The sequence below is a fragment of the Papaver somniferum genome, chromosome 5 (genome assembly GCF_003573695.1).
Source record: "Papaver somniferum cultivar HN1 chromosome 5, ASM357369v1, whole genome shotgun sequence".
Taxonomy (NCBI): Eukaryota; Viridiplantae; Streptophyta; class Magnoliopsida; order Ranunculales; family Papaveraceae; genus Papaver; species Papaver somniferum.
The window spans coordinates 84,792,580-84,802,825 of NC_039362.1; the positions used below are offsets into that span (position 1 = coordinate 84,792,580).

Genomic DNA, 10,246 nt, shown 5'->3' on the forward strand with positions numbered 1-10,246 from the left:
AAAAAAAAAAAAAAAAAAAAAAAAAAAACCTAAATCAAATCTCTATATCAAATCCAAACTTCAAAAAGAAAAAACCAAATCAATTCAAAAACAAAAACGTGCCTGGATGATTAGCAATAACCTCCAGTAACCAAACGAAATTTCTTAGTTTCTTTATGTTTAAGAAGCTTAATAAAGCCATTTCCTCTTTCTTACCAATTATTTCCATCTTTATCAAATCGGTACAGTTTCGCTCATCTACAGAATTAACAATCATAAACCAAATCATCAATTTCAAATCGAATCACACAAACCCTAGCTTCTATTCAGAGTAATCCTCCTCTTCTTCTCGATCTGTAGCAGTAGCAATGACAAAATCTCCACCTAATTTGAAGCAATGGAAGCAAACGAAACTTGGGTTAGGGTTTCACGAATTGCAGAGTTAGAAAACAGAGCGAGAAGAGAAATTTGGAGTTCGATTTTGACTTTTAATTGAAACATTTTGAAGAGATCTTGAGATTTGGTTTCGTTTCTTCAACAATGAGGATGTAGGATTTCTGATTTACTTCATACTGAAACTGATTCCTTCGTTAAAACTTGAGTGAGGTTTTTTTTTCTGAGGGAGGCGCAACTTGAGTTAGGGTTTTTTTTTTCTGAGGGAGGGGAAGATGAGAGAAAAGTGAGTGAATGAAGATAAGTGAGAGAATTTTTTTTCCGACTTATCCAAAAGAATTTGAACGGATAAGATGTGGTAGGATGGGGTCATACGGATTGTGAAACTATTTGGACGGTATAGATTTGATTTAAGACAATCATACGAATCAAGATAAGTGTGTTTTATTTATGCTTTCTGTTTGTGTTAATACGAACTCATGTTTTCGGTTTAATTATCAACCTTCGACATGAATAAAATCCAAAAAAAAATATTATTAAATTTAGGACATTGTTATCGACATTCTTATACAAAAAGATCCAAAAAATGTATAAGAATGAATCGGGAAAATGAAAAATGAATTCGATAATTTGTGTGTTTCTTTGTGCTTTTTCTTTGTGTTTTTGTGCTTTCTCTTTGTGCTTCCGGTTTGAATTTTGATTAGTCGCATAGGTCATGAAGTAATTTTGAAAAGTCATACAGGTCATGAAGTAGCTTTAGTTCACACTGGTAACCTCAGGTTATAAGATTACTAGAGATAGACCACAAGGGTTATGACTTTAAACTTAGCATGATACATCATCGAAATCGATAAATACGAAGCTTGGTATTGATCTGGGAGGGATATGACTTCTAACTTAGCATGATACATCATCGAAATCGATAACTATGAAGCTCAGTGTTGATTCGAACTTCAAATGTGGTATAACGACATACAAACTGTGAATTAAGAATCTCCAAGAGGGTTATGACTTTAAACTTAGCATGCTACATCATCAAAATCGATAAATATGAAGCCAGTGTTGATTCGAACTTCAAATGTGGTATAAAGGTATACAAATTATGAAACAAGAAGCTCTGGGAGGGTTCTAACTTCAAACTTAGCATGATACATCATCAAAATCGATAAATATAAAGCTCAGTGTTGATTCAGACTTCAAATGTGGTGTAATGGCATACAAACTATGAACTAAGAAGATCAGGGAGGGTTCATACTTCAAACTTAGCAGGATGCATCATCGAAAATATGAAGCTCAATGTCGATTCAAACTTCAAATGTATTATAACAACATACAAACTATGAACCAAAAAGCTCTGGGAGGGTTCAGACTTCAAACTTAACATGATACATCATAGATATCAATAAATATGAAACTCGATGTCGATTCAAACTTCAAATGTGCTATAACGACATACAAACAATGAACCAAGAAGCTCCGGGAGGGATCACACTTCACATGATACACCATCGAAATCAATAAATATAAAGCTCAGTGTCTGTTCGAGAAAGAAAGTGGCTCCGAGCTCATAGGGTCAATAATTACTAGAGTTAGACCTGAGTATCTCATTCGGATGAACTGGAGACGAAATACATCAAATTCGAACATTCCAGGTTCAAAGATCACTAGAGTTAGAGTCTCTCATTCGGATGAACTGAAGACGAAATATATCAGCTTCGAACATCCCGAATTCACAGATTACCATAGTTAGACTTGAGTTTCCCGTTCGGGTGAATGCAAGATGAAATATATCAGATTCGAACATCCCGGGTTCAAAGATTACTAGAGTTAGACCTGATTTTCCCATTGGGGTGAACTGAAAATGAAATATTTTCCGAGACTTTGAAAATGACCAGACTACCCTTACCAAAATAAATGCATTAAATATTCTGTTGACTATAAAACGACCAAATTACCCTTATAGTAAAAAATGCTGCAAATATTTCTGAAATTGTTAAAATGGCCGAATTACCCTTACCCGGAAACAATTGCAGTAGATATTCCATGACTGCGAAAATGACTACGTTACCCCTTGCCCCAAAGTTTGCGAAATGTTCATTTTGCCAATTATTTGTAAATTTTATAAATAAGTGTAGTAGTTATTCCGAGACTATAAAATGACTATTTTACCCCTAGCTTGAAAATTAGTGAATTGTTCATAAAATTTTACACCAAATTTAAGGAACCGACATCCGAAATTCTAATAATATTGAAAATAATTTACACTAAATAGATGTTGCACAAAATGTTGACAAATGGATTAATTTAGAGGGAATTCACACAAAATTAAATTTTTTAAGGAAATTCACAATAAACTTTCAACAAGCAACTCAAAATTAGAACACAAACTAATTTTATTGTTAATAATTTATCTTTAACTTTCTCATAAATGTTGACAAATGATAAAAAAAAATGCTCCTCTGACTCGGTTTTCCAACTAAAGGAGAAAAAGCTAATATAAGTTAAATTACTTGAAGTTGGCCGGAAAAGTCAGCGGAAATCATCTTCCGGTAACGAGAAAAAAATTAGGTGGTCACTGGTTAAACTAACGGTCTGGGGCTTGAGTCAGTTACTGACTCAGCTGCTCTGACTCGGTTCAATGGCCTTGGCCTAGGCCATTTGCACAGAACATAGCCAAATTGCTTCCCTGAATCCCTGCACATCAGTTCTCATTTCAACTGCTACTCAGTTTGTCTACAAACTACCACCAGCAATAACAACTTTCTGCAACAGCAAACAAACCAAATCCCAACACCAGTCACCATTTTCCTGCACCACATCAAAACTATCTCAAACTCTGAATCCCAAAAACCAAAATTGTCGTTCGAAACCAGCAGACAACAGCTTCAGACACATGGTTCCATTGCAACCACCACCAACACCTGAGATCAAGAAACCTTGACCCAAATCATGGCTTAAAAGTATCAGTCCAACAACATCTTCAAACTCATCAAACCACTTCTCTGTCACCTGCAATTTGTTCCTGAATCCTAACATTCATCTATAAAACTCAGACCAACACCAACCACAACAGACCCATGTTCTCCATTCCAACAGATAATTGCAGTTCAGACCAAACACCTGCAACAGCCACACACCCATTAACAGTCTTCTCCCCTTTTTGTAATCTTGTCCGAGATGAAGCCATGACAGACTCCATAAACACAAATTTCCATCAGCTCATATCCTCTACTGCCATCAACCATGTCAGCAACAACACCATGTCTTCTTCATGCTCAACCTACTGTTAAATTACATACCCAATGCTTATTATTAGTCAAGGGTCAAATGTTGACTGGTAGAAGTATTATATAGTATATACTCATCCACTCTTTTTTATCTCATCATAGCCCTGGCGTATGATAGACATATATGCATATACCTTTAGGCCTTTACAAAATCTCACTCGAAGAAGAAAAATAGAGCAGATAAGGATGAGTAGTCATCCTCCTCTAACTAATATCTACATGAATGATGCATATAACATTATCACAGACTATGTAAACATAACATAAACAAGTATTCAGATATTATAAGCTTACCATCCCAACCAAAAGGAGCAGTCTTTTCCGATTTTTTGAATTTTGACTGCACGGCCTCGTGTATCAAGCATGTATGCCTTTGTCATATCCACGCCCTTCCAATCCAGTAGTTTTGTAAGTTTTTCCTTCCTATCCTCCACCTGTTTTTATTCAGAAATGCCCCTTGTCTCTTGAGGACCTTCAATTTTTAAAGTTCTGTGCTTGAGCAGTTCTCTGTGACAATAAAGAGTTAATCATTCAAACCATTTACTTGAAAATCAATAGTTTAAAAACACAGGGGATGGAACATGGTGTAAACATAGTGTCATTCCTTGGACAATTAAGGATAAAGATATTGCTTATCATTCAGAAACATTTTGGACCATCATATGGTTATTCACTGAATCCTAACACTATAATATGCTTGCATATATCACAGTAATAACAGAAAGTAAACAAATTTCAGTTTTCTTTCCACAATACAACTGAAACAGATATTCATCATCTTACGGCACTGATGCAACTTCAAACAAACAAAACTGACTAAAACCGAAAGACCGAAAGAGAACTCTGTAAAAGTGAATTTGTGTTCTAGTAAAGTAAATCATAGTGGGGTTCACACAAATAAATAATACACCCCTACCAAACTAACTCTTAAGGTGTTTTTTTTACCGGTTCTTCTTTTTATTTTATTTTTGATCGGCTACTCTAAAGGTAGTAAACTGACAGTAATCTATGTTCTCCTTGTTAAGTCAGGTATCAACAAGTCACACTCCACCAGTTGTGGGACTCGTTACATCAAGTATCATTAGTTGATAAGAAACGTGCATGACATGATAAGAAACAAAGTGCAATAGCAGAAAAGCGTAGAAAGTGCAGTAGCTAAGAAAAAGCATATATGAAGATAAGCAATCACTACCTACTCATGTGTGCAATTCTGAATTTCGATATGACTGCTCAAGAGGGTCAAGAAATCGGTCAAGATCCCTCACAGACTCGAAGCTACGAAAATTAGTCTGTCTTGTTGTAGAAAGACAAGAACAACAACTGAAAATCTTTAAAACCAAACAATATATCTCCTTGTGGTTTTATGCCAAAATTAAACCATAATAATGCTAGCATAGTCACAGTCCTTGTTTATACAAAACAATATATCACTATAGAATTTGTATTACTAAACCAATCAATCCACCAAAATTTACCATTAACTTGGCATTTATCTTAATGTTGCCCCATACTTGATTATTTTACTAATTAAGGGAAATGGTCAAGTGATGACTAAAAAGAAAATGAACAACAAGCATCATCAGGACTTGTTTACGTATTGACAAGCCGCTATCAAAGTATGTATCATTTTACTTTATCTAATTAACAAAGTGAATTAGTAAAGAAAAGTAACTCCGCAAATATTTTTAACTCCACGAAGATTTGTTTAGCCGGAAAAATTTGTTCATAGATACAAATTAAATGACTAGGTGCATGAGAAGGGTTTGGTTATGTGCCAAGCATTTAAACAGACAACCAAGTCACACAATATAGTACTCATAGAGGGACATATGTTTAAAAAGAGGAAAAAAGAAAGCAAGTCAACAAACTAACCCGTTCAAACTTCTGATTTTAGAAGTGGAAATACCAATCACAGTCTGTAACAACGTACAAGTTCCAATTGAGAGTACCAACGTACAAGTCCCAATCAATGGTACGACAAAACTTAGCCACCACAAAGAGGCAAATGAGATGGATGTACAAAAAATGATTAACAAAATGAAGTATTGCTCTTGTTTATCTTATCCAGTAACAACTATCCGTACACCCTGCACCAGTAGCTAGTATGAGCTGCATATCATCAAAGTCCAAATTATGAATTTAAGGAAGTGACCTTAGATCCAAAATAGCTTATTAGGCATATATAATGGACACACTAAAGTAATCATGCATTAGACAAACTAGTACTATTGATTTTCTGTAATACAGACTCCATAATGGAAGAATGTTCATTGTTTTCTATATGTTTTAGATCAATGGGGTCAAGTACAGTACAATAGGAATGGAAGTCTTAGTGCTCACTTGTTCACTAAAATCTGTTCTTAAGCGAAGATGTGTAAAACAATACATACGGAGTTCTATATCACATAAATCATCCTAAGCTATTTATGAGGCCATTCTACTAACATTTATCTACAGCTGGGATAACTAAATACATCTCAAAACAGAACTTAAAAGAAAAGACATCCCTTTTTCTAAGTTAAGGAAATGAGGTGCCTTAATGGTTTAACATCGCCAACAGCTAGCGGCATCGATCTAAACACAAATAAATCCATCTACCAAAGGGAGTTTCAATTCATTGATTACAGGGTAAGACAAATCATATAACAAAATCAAGTTATCAATCTAAGATAATTGAACCCACATCAATAAATCAGTTCAATAATCAATCTAAACATTCAAAATACCCTCTAATTTCACCCTAATCTATCACCCAATTTCATATAACTAAAAAAATTATCAATTGATTTTGAAGAAATAGAGAACTCAATCACTTACCTCTTCAAAGAAAAAGATTAAACCAACGTAATTTATCATCAGCAGAATCAAGTCTCAACCATCTTCTTCATCTTCATCGATCAAATTTTAGGTCAAACAATCCATATAACTAACAGAATACATAACCCAGCTAAAATGGAACAAACTCGAACTCAAACCTAGATTAATTTTTAGGTGAAACTGGTGTGGTTTCGAGCTGAATTTTTTACACTCTCAGAGGGTGTTAATGGCAGCACACGAAGAACAAAGGAAAGAGAGCGTTTTTCTTTCTGGGTTTAACTGGGAAAAATCGAGAGAAAGGGATGGTATTAGTCTAAGTCTATTTTCTACCGAGTCAAGACCCATTGACTCAGTCTTTATAGATGTTTTCTAATGGTATTAAATATTAAAAAAATTAAAATTAAAATGAATTTTTATTAATAGAAATTAAATACAATTGTTAGTCTGTATAAATGTTGCAAGAGTAGTGACAAAAAGCATTGTAAATTTGGGGCTGTTTTTGATGTGTTGAAATCTTTGGGTGGAATCATCATTTTAGATTATAATTGTTGGTGTTTAGATAATTGCTAATAAATATTATTGTTGCTAATAAAAGATCACAAATATAAAATTTACTAACAATTATAATTGTTGCAAGACTTATCACAGGTGTATTACTGACTGAAAACCAAACTGTGACAAATTACACTGTGAGAAAATCCTGGTTTTGGTGTAGTGTCTTCTACGTGTTCTTCCTATAAAAGCTAAACATAGTACTTTTAAGAATAAGTATAGTTATGTCAGACTCATAACCAATGACCCTGTAAGATTTAGTTTAGTCACAACGTAAAAGAAAAACACCATTTAAAGATCGCAGAATATGGACCTCCGTATTGAATAATGTATTGGATGAGTTAAATGGTATAATCCTCCTTTTCTTGCCATTGTGATTTTTAAAAATGAGACTAGATAGTAGATATTTATATATTCATGGCTAATAGAATCATCTTCACCAGATGGATGAGATTTATAATGAATACCTGGTTATCGAAGGATAAGTTGGACCATGTTTTGCAGACGCACCTGAATCGAACCAATCCTCCGGTGGAAATCTTGTTGGTGTATATCATAAGTTATGATATCGCCGGGATTACACGTTAATTTTGCTTCTCCTTCCAGTGGTGTTAGGTTTAACTTTGTGAAGCCCTAACCCTAGAGCATAAATTAAGAGTGAAGACTTCTCTGGACTTTTTATAGTGTTTCTTCGAGAACGAAGTCGATATCTTGGACATTGTTGCCTTTTTGGGTCCAAAACCTTGGGCCTGTTTCGAATTTTTGCACATGAGAAATTTCGCAGGACAAACCGGGTATGATGTATCTCAATTTCGTCTCAAAACCGTTGCTGCCTGCCTTTGCAAGTCCACTTTGCATAGGAGAGACTTGGGGTCGATCCCCATCAGACGAAAAATATATGTTGCAGTAGTAGTAGTAATTAGGGGTTGGCAGGTTGGGCATGATCCAAAAGAAACGAAAAAATTAGCCACCAATGGTCTAGTGTAATTTTACTATGAAGCTTAATTGTTCGACTGTTTAGTGCTAAGCCACATTTAATTCTCGGTAGAGAGATAGGGGAAGTTTGGGTTGGGAATATCTTTGCAAGAAATATTGAATTACTCTACTCTATGCTTCACAATCTCTAACGTGGATACAAATTGTGGAAGCTGTCAGACACTGATATTGTACAACTTCTCTTAATTGATTGAAGGTTGGATACGGAGCTTCTACATTCAACTTCTTCATTGATTATAAGTTGTACATATACTGATTGTTCTACGCATTGACTGCTAGTATCCTGAAGCAGGTTAAATAGCACGTAAATGTCTGGGAATATTCTCCCTGAATTTAACTTCTTCGATCTATTTTTTGCAAATTTTTTCTTTTTTACACCTTGTCCCTCTACTTTCTTCCATTTGTAAATTATTAATGTGGGCAGTGACCAAATTACAAGGATAGCATGTAATGACTCTCGTAAATACTGAGTGTACCTGTTCCAGACTTCCAGTACATTGTTTTTCCTATATATGACGTGATGATGATGCTATTTCCATGCCATGAAAGCACTAGCTCTACAATAGTATGCATAGACGACCATCTCTTTTTGTGATCTTCAAGTTGTCTGACATTTATTCTCATAGGATAGACTATCATTCATTCTCGATCTACTTTCTTCTTTTTTCTGGCATGCATGAATTTCTCTATAGTACTACTTACTTCTATTAAGTGGTACTTCATATGCAATCTATAAGTGAAAAATTAAGAAGAACACAGCGAGAAAAACATAGATTTTTTTGATTGATGCATTATCATTTCCCATTATATGGAGGTATCTTCTTCAATTGGATTTTCAGTAGGAGGTGTTAGAAAAGGAGCTTGGTCTGAAGAAGAAGATCTTCTTCTTAGGCGGTGTATCGAAAAGTATGGCGAAGGAAAATGGCGTCAAGTTCCTCTCAAAGCAGGTACATATTAATTTCGATATATCATATATAGCACAAATTATGATATTTTTGTAGATTTTGCACGAAGTTATAATGTGCTATATTTATCTTTTGAATTTTCATTTGTGGTAGCGTCCATGACAAAATGTTAATTTTGACAGGGCTGAACCGATGTCGAAAAAGTTGTAGGTTGAGGTGGTGTAACTATCTAAAACCAAATATTAAAAGAGGAGAATTTGAAGCAGATGAACTGGATCTCATCATGCGGATGCATAAGCTTCTTGGTAACAGGCAAGTAGATATGCTCAACTGTACTTGGATTCTTTTTGTTGATTTGGTGTTTAAAAAAAAAGTACCTGTCACTAGAATTTACTTGATTATTCATGTTATTTGACACCCTTTCAGATGGTCAATAATTGCTGGTAGACTTCCAGGAAGAACAGCAAATGATATTAAGAATTTGTATAACACTCGTTTGAAGAAAAAGTGTTTCTTGAAATGCAATGCTGAGGAAGAACAAGTTGTGATTATCAAGAAATTAGGAGATCAGACTAAAAATGACCATGGCAATTACAATCATCGTCGGCAAGTTCGAAACAGTAGACTACCCCGTCCGAGTACTGCAGCAGATGATTGTAATGATTAATCGTACAATGACAAAAGTTTTAAGGCCTCTACCTCGAAGCTTCGCAAATAAATCTCAGATGGTTACAAATAAAGCATCATCATCAACATGGATGAATAACAACAATAATAATGCTATGGGAATTATGGTTGCTAATATAAATGATATGGCAAAATTTTCTGCAACATTAGTCGATGAACATCACGATCAGTTCTCATCGAATAATGAACAACAAATTACCGATACGGCCAATAATCCTGTGCTGATGAAGAATATGTTTTTCGGTGAAAGCGCAAGAAGAGGGATGTACGAAGAAAAAGCACAAGAAGAAGAAGAAATCCAAGAAGAAGAACAAAGGAGTTACTTCCAGTAATGCGGCAGTAGATTTTGAAAATAGTACATGCTGCTTTGGTGTGGAGAAAAAGATGATGAAATTTACCGTGGGGGATAAAAATGAAAGTAATGATCATGATCAGCATGTTTACAACTGTAATTTCGACTATGATCAACGGGTAAATGAAGGTGGTAACGATAACTACTGGAATGACTTGTATTTCGATTATAATTCATGGGGTGCGTTAGGGGAAGAACAAGATCAATACTTAATCTTATAATGGTGTTTTATTAAGTACTACGTATTAAACTTAGTATACTTGAGTTCTTTCAGTTGC

General features: G+C 34.7%; 1 protein-coding gene and 1 long non-coding RNA gene across 3 annotated transcripts; one reads left to right on the top strand and one right to left on the bottom strand.

The window, feature by feature from the left end:
- Positions 1–2,763: 2,763 nt before the first annotated feature.
- LOC113282076 lies at positions 2,764–6,738 on the bottom strand. 2 transcript variants are annotated; one of them, XR_003326526.1, is made up of 4 exons: positions 6,477–6,738; positions 5,532–5,746; positions 3,954–4,166; positions 2,764–3,655 (listed from the first exon to the last, which is right to left on the bottom strand). It is a non-coding gene; the product is annotated as an uncharacterized LOC113282076 (long non-coding RNA). The 2 variants fall into 2 exon arrangements; XR_003326525.1 differs by having other exon boundaries at positions 5,532–5,768.
- A 2,030-nt stretch (positions 6,739–8,768) lies between these two features.
- Positions 8,769–9,604, top strand: LOC113277600 (transcription factor MYB114-like). The gene is made up of 3 exons (XM_026526652.1): positions 8,769–8,971; positions 9,112–9,241; positions 9,356–9,604. The coding sequence occupies exons 1-3, from the start codon at positions 8,833–8,835 to the stop codon at positions 9,594–9,596; spliced, it is 510 nt and encodes a 169-aa protein (XP_026382437.1). The 5' UTR covers positions 8,769–8,832; the 3' UTR covers positions 9,597–9,604.
- The last annotated feature ends 642 nt before the right edge of the window (positions 9,605–10,246 follow it).